The sequence below is a fragment of the Pantherophis guttatus genome, chromosome 1 (genome assembly GCF_059756535.1).
Source record: "Pantherophis guttatus breed Tessera chromosome 1, ASM5975653v1, whole genome shotgun sequence".
In the NCBI taxonomy this organism is placed as follows: domain Eukaryota; kingdom Metazoa; phylum Chordata; class Lepidosauria; order Squamata; family Colubridae; genus Pantherophis; species Pantherophis guttatus.
In genome coordinates, this window is record NC_142063.1 from 118438934 (window position 1) to 118456029 (window position 17096).

The 17096-nt window shown below is 42.1% G+C and overlaps 1 protein-coding gene across 1 annotated transcript in view; it reads left to right on the top strand.

Annotated features, from left to right (window-relative positions):
- Positions 1-17096, top strand: part of PTPRN (protein tyrosine phosphatase receptor type N) — a 45076-nt gene that overhangs the window by 26657 nt on the left and 1323 nt on the right. Inside the window, exons 10-22 of the mRNA XM_034433779.3 lie at positions 818-904; positions 1844-1923; positions 2456-2520; positions 3136-3348; positions 3897-4112; positions 4753-4900; positions 5422-5495; positions 6938-7015; positions 7796-7915; positions 8760-8926; positions 13469-13522; positions 14673-14737; positions 16979-17052. Coding sequence (XP_034289670.2) covers positions 818-904; positions 1844-1923; positions 2456-2520; positions 3136-3348; positions 3897-4112; positions 4753-4900; positions 5422-5495; positions 6938-7015; positions 7796-7915; positions 8760-8926; positions 13469-13522; positions 14673-14737; positions 16979-17052 — 1441 coding nt within the window. The remainder of the gene's footprint in view (positions 1-817; positions 905-1843; positions 1924-2455; positions 2521-3135; positions 3349-3896; positions 4113-4752; positions 4901-5421; positions 5496-6937; positions 7016-7795; positions 7916-8759; positions 8927-13468; positions 13523-14672; positions 14738-16978; positions 17053-17096) is intronic.

Below are 17096 nucleotides of genomic sequence, written 5' to 3' on the forward strand. Positions count from 1 at the left end.
GGTGGGCCCTGTAGGCCCATTTTTCACCCTCCCCAAGCTCCAGGGGCTTTCTAGGAGCCTGGGGAGGGCAAAAACAGCCTTCCCCACCCCCGTTTCCCGACTTCCGGTGGGCCCAAAAGGCCTGATGATCAGCTCGCTAGTGCACGAATGTGTGCTGGAATTGAGCTAGGGCAACGCTCACGTGCCCACAGATATTGTTCTGCGTGCCATCACGGGGCTATGATATCGGACCCTTGCAAGTATGATTGTACTGTACCTCCTCCCCTTCAGTGAATAAGGGAGGTCTTTGTCTGAGCCACTTCCAAATGTTGTCTCATTTTTCTGGACTTAAACCCAGTGTTTCAGCCCCTGTTGTCTGAGTAACAAGATTATTTTCCTTATTCTCTACATACAGGGAAGTGCTATGATAAAATCAAAGGTTGTAGAAGTTAATGAGTGACCCGGTTATGTTTGGTTCACTTATCACAAGCTATACAGATTTTTCTTTTGTTTATTGTGATACTTCAATAAATCAGATATGAACCCCACAAATGGCTAACATGGTTGAGGTACTTTTACCAGCAGAAGATCTATGACTATGTAAGGTTTATGCCAGGGGGTGATTAATATCCAAGATGGAATACCCAAAGCAAGGATTCCCAACCATGGCAAATTTAAGATGTGTAGACTTCACTTTCCAGGAATTTTGGGTATTGAAATTCACACATCTTAAAATTAATTATTTAAAGATATTATTTATCTGCTGTTTATTAACCCACTCACTTCTCTACATGCTTTGCCATTAAGTCTTGACCGACTGCATTTTTACTGCCTGCAGGCCATTAAGTCTTGCTGTTGGCATTCATCTCCTTGAGACCCTGGCTGAACGTGTTCACTTATCTACTACCAGCTTCATCAATATCAGGTAAGTGATATAGCTTAGCTGAGATCTAGGGATCCACAAGAATCTGAAGTGTGCCATTATTTGGAGTGGCTCTGGAAAGGAAGGAATCTAATGAGAAACAACCAGAGGAAGTACTGGTGACATAGCTAGCCAGAGTGTGATGCAGTTCTCATAATGAGCAGTCTACAAGGACTTCCTTGTACCCTTGAGGTAACTTGCCCCAATTTAGTGCTCCTCAATACATTAGGACTGTAACTTCCAGAATATGTAGCCAGTTGGCTATCCCAACATACTTATAGGGCCCCACATTGCTTTGGAATGAATTATACAGTCTCCTACCCTATATCTCCTATCTGGGGAGTTCTCATTATTGGGTTGTTAACACAAAGTCTTTTCTTTGTTACATCTGAACAGAATTGGGCTAATTATTTTCTTAAGTAATGAACCCTTGTGCATATGAGCAGGGACCTTTTTTAGCAACTGTGTAGGTTGTACAGTACCTACCTGTACAGTAGGTTTTGAACTACTGTAATTTGGGCTTTAAGGCCCAACTTGAGATCTTTCACATTCAGTGACAACTATCAACCTCTGAGTTAATTATTTATCTAAGAAAAAATTTGTGGCCTCCCAAATCACTCTCAGTGACTCCAGGCAGTTTACTAGGATAACCCCCCTCCAAAAAAATAATACAAAAAGCAATAACCTCCCCCATCTCCCTGGCAACAGCAATCATACAAATCACTTAATGGGCTTTGTGTCATTCTGGGTCCCCTGGCTGATTGGCAGAAACATGAATGAAAAGAAAACTAAGATATCCTTATGTAAAGGGCATTGTAAAGAATTAAGATGGGTAGCTATAACAGAGGCATCCTGCAGGAATGGTCAAAAAAAGCACATTTGTTGACTGAATGATGTGGTTAGTGAAAGCAGAATCCTAAATTCAAATCTCTCCTTATTCAGTGTGTTGGGTCCAGCTCTCACATTCCGCATCCGTCAAAACCATCAAAATTTGTCTCTGAATGATGTTGCCAATAGGGCAGGTAAGTTGAGAGCAAATCAGCAGTCACAATTATACCGATTCTGTGTCCTAGACTTATCAGGACACTAAAATATCCTATTTAATAGGTGCAGGATACCTTCTATGCCAAAGTGGGTATTAGCATGCTTTTTTCGAGCTTGGAGCCATACTATTATTATTATTTTTATTACTTTTATTATCAGTATCACTGATATTATTATCAGATATTATTATTTTTGAAAGTTCTCTTCTTCAGGAAAGGTATATTCAGCCTAGCAGGTTTGCTTGGCTGTTTTGCTTTATTTTGTTTGTTATGTGACTTTGGGGTCCATAAAAGAGGGAGCAAAGGACCTCCCTCTATCATAGTATTATCCTTCCTACTCATGTTGTAACCCCACCATGCCAAACAGAAACGGACCGATCTCGAAGTCATGCTCCCATAGCTTCTTGTTCATTCAGTTTCTCCCAGTTTCTATTCTTCACTCAGTTGCTGCTTTGCTCATGCCCAAATTCCGTCCTCTAGTATGGCTTGTTCATTTCTATCCTTCCTCTAGCCCTGGTGAAGTCAGAGCTGGAATCAGAGGTGGGAGTAAAGATCCTACAGATGGGTGTAGGACAGGTAAGACTTGCCTGTGATTGACCTCATAGCATTTTAAAGCTTGGATAGTGTTTGGCCAAGAGAGAGTTCTGAGAATTCTGACTCATAAGCCAAGCCTTCAAGTTGCCTGTTTGGAAAGGCTGCTTTTGTGAGTTAAGGGAGACTTGAAACCAGGAGAAGAGATGGGCCTCCTAAATAAATTGTTCAGCTCCTAGCACAGAAGAAGAAGAAAGGCATTGGCTGCAAAATATGGAAAGCATAGAATGAGAATTCAGCAAAGGTTCCAGGTTTTAGTGATGGGGTGGAACAGAGCCTGAGGAGAGAACAGGTCAGCAGTGAGCAGTAGCGGTTTTGATAAAGCTCCACAATACCAGGATGATGGAATGGCAACTAATAGCAAAGCATCTAGCTTAAACCAGTGATGGCTGTGACTGTTCAAATATGGTGGAACTACAATTGCCACTCCTCTTTTACCCTTGGCCATGCTGTGGCAGAGGCTGCTGGGAATTGGGCCCAGTGACGTTTGAAGGGCTACCATCTCCCATCTTGGACTAGACCCTTTGCACCATCTGCCTTTGGTGGAGGTGCGTCCTTATTTATCCCAAGCTCACCTGTTCTATGCCTGTCTTTCCACAGCGCAATGAGGCTGCAACCTACCCGCATCCTGCCCATTTTGGCAACACTTTCCGCTCGGTGCTGCTCACTTTTGTGTTACTGGCCTGTGTGGCCGGCATCGTCATTGCTGCTGCTGTGGTCTTTTGTCTGCGCCAGCATGCCAAGCAGCGGGAGAAAGAGCGGTTGGCAGGGCTGGGGCCAGAGGGAGCGACCGACAGCACCTATGAATACCAGGTACCAGTGGGATTGACCGCAGGGAGGAGCTCTGACATCCCCAAATCTGCCAAGATCACTCTACATGTAGCACCATTGTTCACCAGAAATAAGAGGCCGGGATGCCCAGCACCCTCCATTTAGTTACTGAAGCCATTCCTCCAAATTGACTGAGATTGCATAAGGGCCCCAAAGAAGCCCTAACCAGCTTAGCATATTATGCAGCGGTAGCCACTAAGGCTTTAACTGGTGTGATTAAGAGTGTTGGGTAAACGCATTCCTAAAACTGAAAGGCTCCAGCCTCTCTCTCAGTGCCAGAATACAAATGCAAGCTTCCTGGACAGATGGCTGCTAGGCATGGCTCCTAGCTCCTTGGGGAGGATTGAACTGAGGTGAACTCAGTTACGTCTTTATTTTCCTACTGTTTTTGCATCTCTGAGTGGAGGAATTAAGGATATTTGGATGATTGGAATGCTTTTGGCTCCATCCAACTCCCTGCTTTTCCGATCTTTTGTCTGCTCTGAGTGACCATGTGCATGGTTGCTGTAGCTGGGTCATCTTTCCCACAGGAGCTCTGCCGACAGCACATGGCTGCCAAGTCCCTCTTTGGCCGTGCAGAAACCCCTCCTCCCCCTGCTCCTGCCGAAAACTCTCGTGTCAGCAGTGTCTCCTCGCAATTCAGCGATGCACCCCAGGCCAGTCCCAGCTCCCACAGCAGCACGCCATCTTGGTGTGAAGAGCCTGTGCAGTCCAACATGGATATCTCCACTGGACACATGATTCTGGTGAGGAGCACCCACACACTACATATTTGTGCTGTTTGGACAGCTTGGCAGAGGTTTGCAAACTTGCCAGATGGAGCTTTACAGAAGACATAGATGCTTGGTGCCATTTTTGAAATGAAACACCAACTAAGTGGCCCCACTTAATCAACCACAGCTGACCTCAAAAGCTAAACAAGATTGGATCTGAGGATAGATTTGATTGGAGACCATGAGGGAATTCTAGAGAGAGGAGAGAATGGCCAGAGCAAAGTAGTTCCATATTGCTGCCTGATGATTGCATGGTTGTATACGTGAGATCATCAAGAATTAAGACTTTCGGAGGCTTTACTTATTTCCTTTTTTTAGTGAAATTAAAACCTGGTAAATAAAACTCATCGTAAACTCAACATGGCTGGCTGGGGAATTCTGGGAGTTGAAGCCCACACATTTTAAAGATGCTGAGGTAAAAAACAGTGCCCTAGATTTTAACAGCAATGTGACAGTCATCAGATTTATTGAGATTGTCAGTTCTGGGAATTCAGTCCCCTAACATTTTGAAGGTATCAAGTCAGAAAATGCTTTCAATAGATCTCAGTAATCTCTTTGGGGGGAGGAAGATGGAGAGGTCCAGGATGTGACAACTGTTCTGTTGCCCCCACAGGCATATATGGAGGACCATCTACGTAATCGTGATAGGTTGGCTAAAGAGTGGCAAGCAATGTGTGCATACCAAGCAGAACCAAACACTTGTGATGCTGCCCAGCATGAAGCCAATGTCAAGAAGAACCGCAACCCAGATTATGTGCCCTGTGAGTCCATACAAGCACTGCCTATGGGCACTAAGGGATGTGATTGTCCCATTTTATTCCTGTTCCTTGCTGGCTTAGCAGAAGGCTTGGAGTGTGGCCAGTGCATGGTTCTACTGTGGTGGCTGTAGGCCTGCGCTTAACTAGGCATTGGAGAAGGGAGTGCAGCAAGACTGTGGTATATGGGACACCGGTATAAAATGGGCAGTACATTGAGTAGGGTCACATCAAAGAGCAGATAGAGCCATATTTTCTGACTTTCTCTGACGTGGGGTGGGTTGTTTTTTTCCTTAAATATGTTCAACCTATTTAAAGGGTAATAATGCTCTTTTCATAAGCTTCCAATCTACAAATAGAGAGAAGCCACAGTCATATTACTGATTTTTTTTTTTTTTTAAGAAATCCCAACCTGGAAATTCAACCTCATTTTGGAAAGAATTTACAAGTCACATACAATTCTGGGGCTATGGATTTCTCCGGCCAGACTAGACCATCAGCTCCTTGTTTTTTTCTGTTGTTCCCAGATGACCACGCACGCATCAAGTTGAAAATGGAATGCAACCCATCGCGGAGTGACTTCATTAATGCCAGCCCCATTGTGAGTGATAGACACCCAAGTTCCTCTCCTTGCTAGTGCACTCCCTATCCAACCAAATGCTGCCTCACTGGCCCATTTTTTAAGAGGCTGCCTGTGCCATCTATCTTGCCAAGTTGAGAGCAGTCATTGCTCAGCTAGAAAGGACAGTCCCAAAGCACCCTCAGCCCTGCTACTTTGGATTAAATGTGCCACACTCATCATTTTTTTGAAGGTGTAATGCCATCTGTTCTTCAGCCATCAGCTCTACCTTCCGTTCCCAGGATGTATTTGTTAGCCAGGCCTCACAATTGTCTCTCACCTGCCTTTTAGAAGCAGATAGACTTTCTCACTTCTTGGTGTGAAGTCTTGCGGTTCCCAATTGGACAACTGATCCATTAAACTAGTCTCTCCTTTTTCAATCTGTCTGCATATTTTCTCACTTTAGAAAGATATTCTGTGTGTCTCGTTCTTCCTACCTTCCATCAAGGATATAAGATTTAAACAGTGTCTCTCTAAGAGCAGTGTTCCGTTAAGGGCAATAGGTGGGTGCTATTGGACAGCATTTGTTTCTCTGGATCAGATGTTTTTCTCTCTCTTTTTCCTCTCCAAGCTGGCCATGATTATTTATTCTTCAATCTAATTCATTCAAGTTCATCTTGATCATCTAGTTTGCTGCTGGTGGATAATTTAACTGTAGGCAATACCATTTCATAGTAATACATTGCACTTCTAATAACATAAAGTCAAGTTTGGTCGCTCTGTGGATCGATTGCAGTATCTTTATCCAGAATGAATTTGATAAGCAAAGTCAAATAACTACTCAATCAGATGTGTTCTACATCAACTTCCATAGCTCTTAAGAGATTCCTGGGTGTGTGCCCAAACACCTAGATCAGTGTTGGAGAACCTTTTTGACACCAAGTGCCAAAATGGGACCATGCACACACGATTGTGCCCGCATTGTGGTAACTGGAAGAGCAGCCTCCCAGCACAGGCATTTTCTGGTTTCGAGTGCATGCATGCGTGCCATTCACCTGGTCTTCCAGTTTCTGCCGTGCATGTGCACGCGAAGACCAGAAACCGGAAGATGCCTGCGCTGGGCAGCTGCTCTTCCAGTTACCGGAATGCAGGCGTATGCATGAAGTCCAGCTGGCCGCCACACCAAAATCCAGAAGAGCAACGGGTGACGGCTCACGTGCCCAGAGAGATGGCTCTGTTTACCACTTCCGGCATGCGTGCCATAGGTTCGCCATCACGGATCTAGATGGTGATAGCAAATCTTTAATGTAGATTCATCTACAACTCATCCCCTTGAGCCTACTTTATCCAGTCTAATTCTCTTCTGTTCCTTCCCTTTTAGAATTCCCAGCTAGCATAGAAGAACTAGGAATTGAAGTCCATACTCGTTCAAAGAGCACTAGGAGGAGGAAGGCTATTTTACTTCATACTCTGTTTCTTTGCAGATTGACCATGATCCACGGATGCCAGCATACATTGCAACACAAGGTCCATTGTCCCACACCATTGCTGATTTTTGGCAGGTAAGAGGGCCATGGAAAGGGTTTATTCTAAAAGGCTCGCATTCCTGTGTTGCCTGATAGGGTATTTGGACTGATAGTCCCAAATATGCTTTTTCCAAAAGGCAACTGGACTTTGTTTTTCCTTGACGATGTTTCGCATCTCATCCAAGAAGCTTCAGAACAAAGTCCAGTTGTCTTTTGAAAAAAGCACCTTTGGGAGAACAATGACTTGGATGACTGAGAATCTCAACAGACATTTGGACTGATATTTCTTTGGCACAGGGGTTCTATAATCCCTGGCAATATATTCAAAGCCTTTAGAAGAATGGCAGATAGACAATAAAGAGCATGGAGTCCATCTTCTCATTCTGAAACAAGGGCAGGATTGTGCTCCATGCCAACATATTGAAATACTACGGCTAGATCATCTCCAGTGGCAAACTCCTCAAAGCATGAATGTATGAATGTACAGTTTTATTTGAATTATGTTATGAATGAATAAGAAGTAACGCATCAGAAAGATAGACCGTCACACTTGAGAAGCTGAGAAACTGCTGGGTTCCTCTCTTCCCATTTAGAATTTTATTAGACATACCCAATATATTTCCACACTGACTTTGCAGCCCAAGGAAATTTAAATGTCTGTGTTTGCTTTGTTTTAATTGGAGGCAGAGACATTCCATGAACTAGTCTCTTCACTCTTTTCACATGTGGGATGGCATTTGCACTTCGTTCAATGTGGAGAAGTCGGAATGTACAGTATTATAATTGCTGAATCTCCTGCCTATCCCGTCTATGTAGATGGTATGGGAGAATGGCTGCACGGTCATTGTCATGCTCACCCCACTGGTGGAGGATGGCGTCAAGCAGTGTGACCGCTATTGGCCCGATGAGGGATCCTCACTTTACCACATCTATGAGGTAAGGCTGACCAATTATGTCTTTGCAATGCTGAGCAAAAAGTGGCAAAGGTTCCTCCTCTTTCGCTGTGGGGAAGTCACTGAGAAGAGGGCCATATCTGAGGTAGCAATGATGTCCTTTTCTGATGTACCTCCCAACAGTGTGAGCATTCTGCAGTTGGGCTAAACACAGCTGGGTGTGCAAATTAAACTCCTGTGGAAGATTAATGAAATTAATCTCATTCCTGTGCATACTTCATTTTCAGGCACTCCACAAAAAAAAAACCATGGAAATGTTCCTTCTCTTTCTCTTCCTCCCTAGACCCCACAGCCATCTATACAAACTGTGAAGCTTTCCTGAGCAATACAGCTCTTTTTTTACATTTAGTGTTGGGAGTCGGAAGTGGGATAATGTATCAAATTGTGAAAGTGCTACTCGCGATATGAAGAAAGCAGAAAAATGTTTATGTCATTTGACGTTACATGGTTATCGAATCGCAGTGACTGGAATTCCCATTCTGTAGAAGAAGGGGATTGATTCAAAATGGCACACTGAATGGCCCACGACTAATTGAAAGATATCATCTTCAAAAGCAGTAGCCTCTGAATCCTGATAATGATCTAGATAAGCCATCATGAATTCTGATTGTGGGCAGCAAAATTATGGGCACATGTTGCATCTATTATGCTCTAGCCTTATAAAAAGAAAGGCAGAAAAAGGCATTTTAACAGACCCAATACATTATCAAGTATTTAGAGAATAGCAGGAAAACAAGATGGCAGGATTTATTATGTGAAGGAGACTGCTGGCTGCAAGTATCCCATGCTTCTTCTCTCCCTTTCCAAATCCTGATATCTCCATTCAGGTGAACCTTGTCTCAGAGCACATCTGGTGTGAGGATTTCCTGGTGCGCAGTTTCTACTTGAAGAATGTGCAATCACAGGAGACACGGACTCTGACGCAATTTCACTTCCTCAGCTGGCCAGCAGAGGGCATTCCTACCACCACTCGGCCTCTCCTTGACTTCCGCAGGTAGGGAATATTGTCTTCCTATTGGGAACTGGGGGGCGGGGGGGGAGAGAGAGAGACATGATTTGTGGGGTGGGGACCTGGCCGAGTTTCTGAAGATACTCCAGGCCCCATCGCTTATTTCCTTTTGCAAAACAGTCAGGGAAAGGGTCCTGGGCAATATTAGGAGCCTTGCTATAAAATGAAAGCTGGCCGCAGAGACCGAAAACCCAAGGGTTGGCCCACGACAGGCAGCCATGAGGCCTGTGTATTCTAACTAATTGAAAACAAGTAACCAGGAAGAGAAGCTGATTCCTTTCTTCTGAGGCAGGCATGCTTCAGTGAGCTTTGGAGAGAGTATGGCGATATGGATTTGGGGCTCTCTTCACCTAATATAAAGTGAAAGTTTGTTCTCTTCCCACCCACAATATCACCACAGTTTGATGCTGATTTTGCTTCACACCCCCTCTATTGCTTGCTTCCCAGAGAGCTCCCTCAAAGGCCCTTTTAGTGGCCTTTCTAGAGCCATGAAATACCTCACTCCCAGTCTCATTCAATCAGAGATTGCCATGGAAGCTCAGGGTGTGATTTCCTTTTAACCATCAGCAGCTGAAATAATAGCCTGATCTTTGCTGTAAAAAAAAAGTCTTATGAATAGCTGGGCACTAGTTCTGCTGGAAGCCCCTGTAATAGCTAGAACACTTAAGCCCCCTGGGACCATGCATTGCAGTTAATTCAATTCTGCTTGGAAGTGGCTGTTGCTGTAGACCTGAGCAAAATCCAGCCTGGAGCCCTACAGAGTGGATAGATGTTTGGCCCCTCATGCTAGGGAGATGGAGGTAGAGGATAAATCTGGTACTGTTGTTGTTTTTCACAGATGAAGAACTTTTGACTGCTCAGTTGTATGTAGTGTTTACGCTACTGCTGTTAGGCATCGCAAAACACCATACTAAACAAAGGCACTACATAGCAAGACTCAATAACACAACTCAAAGTGCCCTGTGTGATGTAGATGCTATGCCGTCACAATAATATAAGAGAAAAGGAACCTCAGAAAATCTTCATGTCGGGAGGCATAATTTGAATGTTATTTAGAAGGTTCTGCGAACAGGGAATGCTAAGGTAGAGGTAGTAGGTTGCAATACCGTTGCAGGATTCTTGCAAAATCACAAGAGTAGCAATATTTGTCCCAATTGCTCCAGAAGCCTCTGATTATGCTAACTTTGAGAAACATATAAGACAAAGGAAGCTGAAAAAACATGATCAGGAATCGGAGAATTGGTTTATTCCTTTTTTTTTTTTAACCTAGAACAAAATGATGGCGTGATTGGTGTCTCATTAGATTCCTGTTTTCAAAACTATTCTAATCTCTTTTATTCCCTATCTTGTCCTTTCCAGGTACTCTCATAAGCTCCTTCTCTTCTTGGATTCACCTGTTCCCCCCCCTCCCCTCTCTGCCAGCAATTGGCTCAATACCTATGCAGGGGGGAGTTGGGATTGGGTGAGACGTAGCGTTGTTCTATCAGACAGCTGTTAAAAGAAGAACTCTGGAACATAATGTCACATCTGTGCATTGCAACAACTTAAAAATGTGCCATTCTGTGTATATGTGACTTTCAAGGCTTGGAAATCAATGGGCAGGCAAGGACCTCATGGCATGGAGGTACAATGGCTCCTTCTGAGCATTTGAGGAGCCCCGGGCACATACTCGGCAAATTAAAACCAGAGGATCTTCATTTAACTACTGTTTATCCCTCTTGGTACCTCTTCCTCTTAAGTCTTGGTTTGTGGAACATACACTATGGAGCAATGTTAGGTCTTTCTGACTGCATTGTACCATGCGCTCGCCTCTTCACCACCTCCTCTTCTCCTCCTCTTCCTCTCTCTTTCCTCTCTTCCTCACAGCTGCCAGTGTCATTTTTGTGATTTGCAGCTAGTAATCCTGGCCCAGTTGCATAGTCACAAAAGTGATCATTGGCTGCTGTGCCAGCGGCATGGAACAGGAGAGGGCCTGGGTTGCTGTTGTGTCCATTACCTGCTCTCTTGTCCTACTGAGTCTAAAGGGGAGATCCTGGTACTCTCCCTTATACAGATTTCCACTGGATAATAGTTAGGGATGAATGAAGGTTCAAAGCCAGAGAGAGAGACGTACCCTGAAAGCCTTGGATGGGTTTGTGTGGGCAAAAAATCCTGAAGTCTCCACCAACCCAGCTGTCAATCCGTGTAAAAGTGGAGTTGGTTGATTGCTCTTATAACCTACCAATCAGCAGCATGGGTAATTCAAAAACATGCATATATTTTCAGCTATTCACTGCTTATTTGGATGGTAGTTCTACAAATCACTCAAAAGACCATCTTTGAATTTGAAATTGGCATGCTGCACCAGAATTTAAGTATTTCTTCATCACAGTGCTCAAAAGATGTCACAACACTTAAAGAATGTACAGTAGAATTAAGCCCCCCTTTCTCATCCTAGACCCTACTGTCCTAGAATAACCAGCAGCCAAACAACTTAAATATCACTTTCAAATATTTTTTTCGAGTTTCATTTAATATATATCATATGACTTGATATGGGTGAAAGGACAACACCCAGGCAAATACATGGGGGGAAGATTCTTCTGAGTAGGTAAAGATTTTTTCAGCCTGCTAGCAAAGAACACGATAGAAATATAGGGCGTGTGGTATCACAGAGTCACCGTGGGGTGAGCAGAATGTTCTGTCAGAGAATGTTCTGACTTCACAATGGGCCCTTCTGGTCTTGGAACAAGCAATGTTGAGCATTCTGGAAGTGATTCAACTGTAAAAGGTTTTATATACGCCTGATTACACCCACTGAGCTTTTAGATATTCTGACAGCCTGCGGAGAAGTCCACAAATAAATCATTAGCACCGTCATCAGCACTCTGATATTGAAATGGAACACTGCTCACTTAAATTGTGTTCATAATAAAGAAAACATTTAGCGAATTTCATGCCAACAACTTTACTGGTCTTCTGAACAATTTGTATGTATTAATTTTCACTTGCTACATACTGTATGTTAGGAGGAACGGTGAATAAACCACTTCCAAAATAATTACATCATGTTTTGCACACACAAAAAGTACAATAAGCTGTCATCAGTCAGACTAAATCCTTCCTGATGCATGCATTTGTAGTCCATTCAGTAGGGAAGTTCTTAGTTCTTCCTCCAAAGGCCTCCATTCAGCCCAGCTCCAGGGAAACGGATCTAGTTTGGATCTGAATTGTCAGAACATTATGAAAAGCAGATAAGAGTTATCCACTCATGCCGTCTTCCATTAAAGAAAGCTTTTAATAAGACACAGTGAAACCTTTTCAACTGGAGAAGCCAACTCTCCAGATAGGAAAAGAAGGTTATTTAGGGGGAGGGACTACAGGGGGAAAAAAGGGAAAACAAGCAGCCAGATAACCAAATTCCAAGTAAAATAAATTAGGTTTGTGTTTGAATGCCATTTGGCAGGTTTTTCTTCTTTGCCTCTTTTGCCTTCCAATATTATAGAACATGGAGGGTTTCTTTGGGACATGGAACAATACAACAATCAACCAAGAAAAATATTCCAACCCCTCCCCACCCTGTTGAAGGCATTGTCAGGTTTCACTACTTAGGCTATTGAATGGAAAGGATTAAACATATCAAATTTCAGGGAAATAATGGATGACTTCTGTCTCTTCAGACTTTTTGGCATGATGTCATTTTGCTGGATTATTTAGGGGACACCATAGTGCCTTGCCCCAAAATAGGAACTTATAACAAAAGATGATTGGTGAATAGAATGATTCACCTGTCATTTACTACAGGAGCAAGTTACCGTACATACTGATAGTCAAGAGCAATATTTTCTTTCTAATATGTTGGTAACCAAAGCCTGCAAACAAGATGTGACATAATGGTATCGTCATAAGAGAAGGGATCCATATCATCAATCTTTTATCTCCATTAGATAGTCATACAAAGAAGCACACACATTTTTTTTCCTAGGTATGTTTTGTTTTCCTCTGAGAATGAATGAGAAGTCACAAATCCATTCAACTTGTTGACAAATTTCAGAGGGTTCACAAAAATAAGATCGCCTCACACATAGATTATTTACTCTCTTGACAATTTGGCATTTTCAAGTATTTCCAGTGTATAAATGGGTGCCTGTGTGATTTTCAATGGAAAATCCACACTTGGTTTAGTTGGAAATAAACTGAACACTAGCATATGGTATATTTTGCCTTAGTTCCTTAGCCTCTTACTGGATTTCAACCCTACACATAATTTGGCCATTTTAGGTATTGTTCCAGTTGCTCTGTCTTGATGATGCATGAATGTTTTCCAGGTGACTTTATAATGTTCCCCACACATGCAATTTTCATATGTTAGATTGCAACCTACCAGCTGTAAGTGAAATACTTTTCGTTTCCTGAATGTTTTCCTTGATGCTTGTTCCTGCTTGGCTGTTCAGGGATAAGCGGGGGGGGGGGGGGGGAGGGCTTAATCCACATGGCTTTTCCCTGAGAGTTCACCTATCTGATTCCATCCTCTCATTATTCCGGCAGGAAGGTGAACAAATGCTACCGGGGCCGGTCATGCCCAATCGTCGTGCACTGCAGGTAATAACCTGGTCAGTAGGAATAATGGGGGAGAGCAACTAGGAGAAACTGAAGAGGATTGAACAAATGTCATAAGAAAAAAATGCTCTCCTTTGATGGACTTTTCAAGCACACAAGGAATGTGAGATCTTTTGCCGGTGTGTGTGACAAGAATAAGAGTCCATTGGAGTTGGGAGCTAATACATTCAAATAAATAAATAAGTTATGAAAAATATTGTGGCAAGGCAAGACAAAGAGCCAGCATCTTGTCCCTCACAGCAAATGCATTTCCTCAAGTTCAAAAATCTGGTCAGGAAAAGGTTAACCTGCCATTCAGATTCATAAACATCCTTCCAAGAACTAAGTAGCACTGTCAAAACTGAAGGCTGATCATTGAAGTTACAGCAGATCAGAAGATTTCTATGAGCCAGACCTTCCTCATGTTTGTTGTGGTCCGCCAGCAGCCTGCGGAGCTGGCAGCAGAGTCAGACAGTGAGAAGGTTGGGGAGGAACATGGGCCAGTCCTGGAGTCTGGGGAAGGCTCGGACGAGGGCTCCATGTCAGAGGCGGGGGGGGGGGCAGGGCCATCTGGGAATTATGTGCTGCCTCTTGAGCCTCCAGTCAGACATCAGCGAGGCAGAGGAACAGGGGGAGTCTGTTCCCAGTGCGTGCATGTGCAGAGCTGCCAGAAGGCAAGAACAGTTAAGACAAAAGGGACGACTCGGGAGTAAGGCTTGGAGATGATTAGCCCCTGCCATAAGACAAGGAGGAGCAAGGGCACGTGAGCCTTTGCAGGAAGCAACTTTGTTTGTTCTGGTCGATTTAATTTCTGAAACTCCATTTTGACTCTGTGCTCTGTGTGGCCTTGCAAAGCTAATTGCCAATTAGGTCTTTGGCAGTGTGTCAAGGGAGATAAAGGTGGGTGCTTATCAGCCTTATCCCGAAGGACTGTGGCAGACTTCTATCAAACTCTTTACAAACTATTTGTGACTCATTACAGGCTGTGAATGAACATAATTCGCAGCCGTTGAAATAAAAAGAGGGTTTTTGGGACTAATTGTGTGCTTTTTACTGTCTCAGGAAGCCTAGGTCAGAACAATGTTGAACTTAGTGAAGATTATGTAGCCTGCTATTGTTTGAAACCTCAAGCGTGTTTCCTTGTCTTTTACAGTGATGGCGCAGGAAGGACTGGAACATACATTCTTATTGACATGGTTTTAAACCGAATGGCAAAAGGTGAGACGGTGGAAGGAAGAGACTTATATAAACCCATTTTCTGCAAACAGTCTGTCAATTCAACATAAGAAAGTCCAGTCTGGTGCAGCAGGCAAATGGCCTAGCTAGTCTGTTCCCATAGCAACAGGCCTTTGAGAAATCCAAAGCGAGATTACTAATTCCTGCTGTTGATAGCCGTATCCTGCCTTCTTAAAGATACTCCAATTAATTGAGTTACTGCATCCTGCTGTAGTGGATAGTTTAACTATGTAAAGAAATATTTCTATTTACTTATCCACCCATTACTTAATTTCAGTGATGATCCCAGATTCTAGTTATTATAAGAGTCAACAAGCTTTCCCTCTGCATTCACATAATATATATGTACATGTTTCTATCATACTTTCCATTTTTCTAAGCTTAAAATCTCCCTTCACTGACATCATAAATATATTACTCCAGAGCTTTCTTTTCTCTCAGTAGACCTGAATAATCTCTTATTTTAAAAAATTACAACCTCACTGCTCATTATTTTACATTTGGTTATTTAAGATTAACCAATCAGCATGAACTCCACCATAGATTCTTTGAGATCCTTGAATCACAAAGACTGGTCATTATTCTTAGTATAGGTTTATGCTGCACGGCCAGTTGTTCATCCATAACTGATCCTTCTCTTATTCTTTAATTGCTAATTTTGCTCAGGAAACTTTAGTGAGGAATATTAGCAAAAATCAAAAATAAAAAGTCAAATTCAATTAATAATTTTTCCTCCGTATTTAATACACTGTGAAAGAATTCTCAAATAATATTTTATTTAATAATGTGTACTATCAAACAGATGTTCAGGTTGGATTAGGGTTTGGGTAGCTATGCAAGACTTTTCTGAATCCTCTTAAATTCTTTTTAATACTGAACATTAGTGATAGAAAGTCTAAAACATTCATATTATTATGTTCTAATGCCGGAGTAGAGGTATTATTTTGACAAGAAAAGATTACATTCTCACTAATTGATTCTATGATCAGTTAGCTACACAATGAATGTCTCAGTGAAAGTTTTGGACCTTCAAAATCTAGCTTTTTTTAATTTGATGGAATTAGAAAATTACCATACTGCATGAAGAATATTATTGTACTTTTTTAAAAAAATATTTCATGAATTCTTTTTTCTTGACTCCATCCACTTTTTGCAGCCCCTGATGTACTATTTAAGGTCAAGTCCAAATCCTCAACCCAAAGAAAATTGTACAACCTTAATTTAGGATATTCAGCAATACAACTTGTTACAATCAGAATAGTTTTTTTAGGCTATTTGAAAATACTTGAAATCATTTCGTAAGCACGTCTCTTTGGAGAACATTTTGTTTTTGTTGTCCTTAGAAATTCCTAATGTTAATAAATACATAAAATAAATATAAGAGCAACCTGAGCAGTAACAGCAATGATTTTTTGGAGTCCACATCAGATTTCTTCCTGGGAAGAATCTGCCCTTTTTAAAAATGTATATTTTGATATAATGCTCTTGAAATAGAAACGCCTCCTTCAATATTCCTTTCATAGTTCATTTCCCAAGATGTTGATTCCTTCCAATTGTTTATTTTCTTTTTCTTCCAACTAATATTTTTTTTTCCCACAAGAGGCTAATTCTGTGTAACAACAAGTTAACATGCTAAAGACCTTAGAAAGGCATTTGTCAAAAGCCTCTCTGCTTCTCTCAACTTTTTGCTGTCAATAAACTTGAAGAAATGAGTTCATTCTTTTAGAGATCATGCATACATTTTGTCCAGTAGACAAAGTAATGCCCCATTCCATATACTGGATAGCTCCTGTGCCCTCCTCACTATCTTCATAAAGTAGGTATTTATTGATTTATGTAGCTGATTATTTACTAATTATTAAATTAGATTACATTTACTGTTAAATCAGTTACTTACTACCTACTTAGCAAATATATGGAGTTATATATTGGCTGAAGTTCTTGTTACTGTAATTCTTTTTCCCTAGAGTTTGTCATACCAATTCCACAAGAGTGCAAATACAGTGTACACTGCCATCATTAAATGGTCAGATCCCTTCAAATTACACTTTGAAGACCACATCTTTTCTATCTGGCATCTACTCTACATTTGTTTTAACCTCTTCTGTGTCTACTCACATATTTTGAATGTGGAATTTATGCAGATACAAATATCCCCAAAGCCCCCATAGAACAGCTCTTATTCACCAATTTCTGATTTTTACCTCTTCACCTCTATACTAGGTGTGAAGGAGATAGATATTGCAGCCACCTTGGAGCATGTGAGGGACCAGAGACCAGGTGTGGTGCAGACTAAGGTACGTATTGATGCTTCCTTGCTCACAAGAATTCTGTGCAGTCC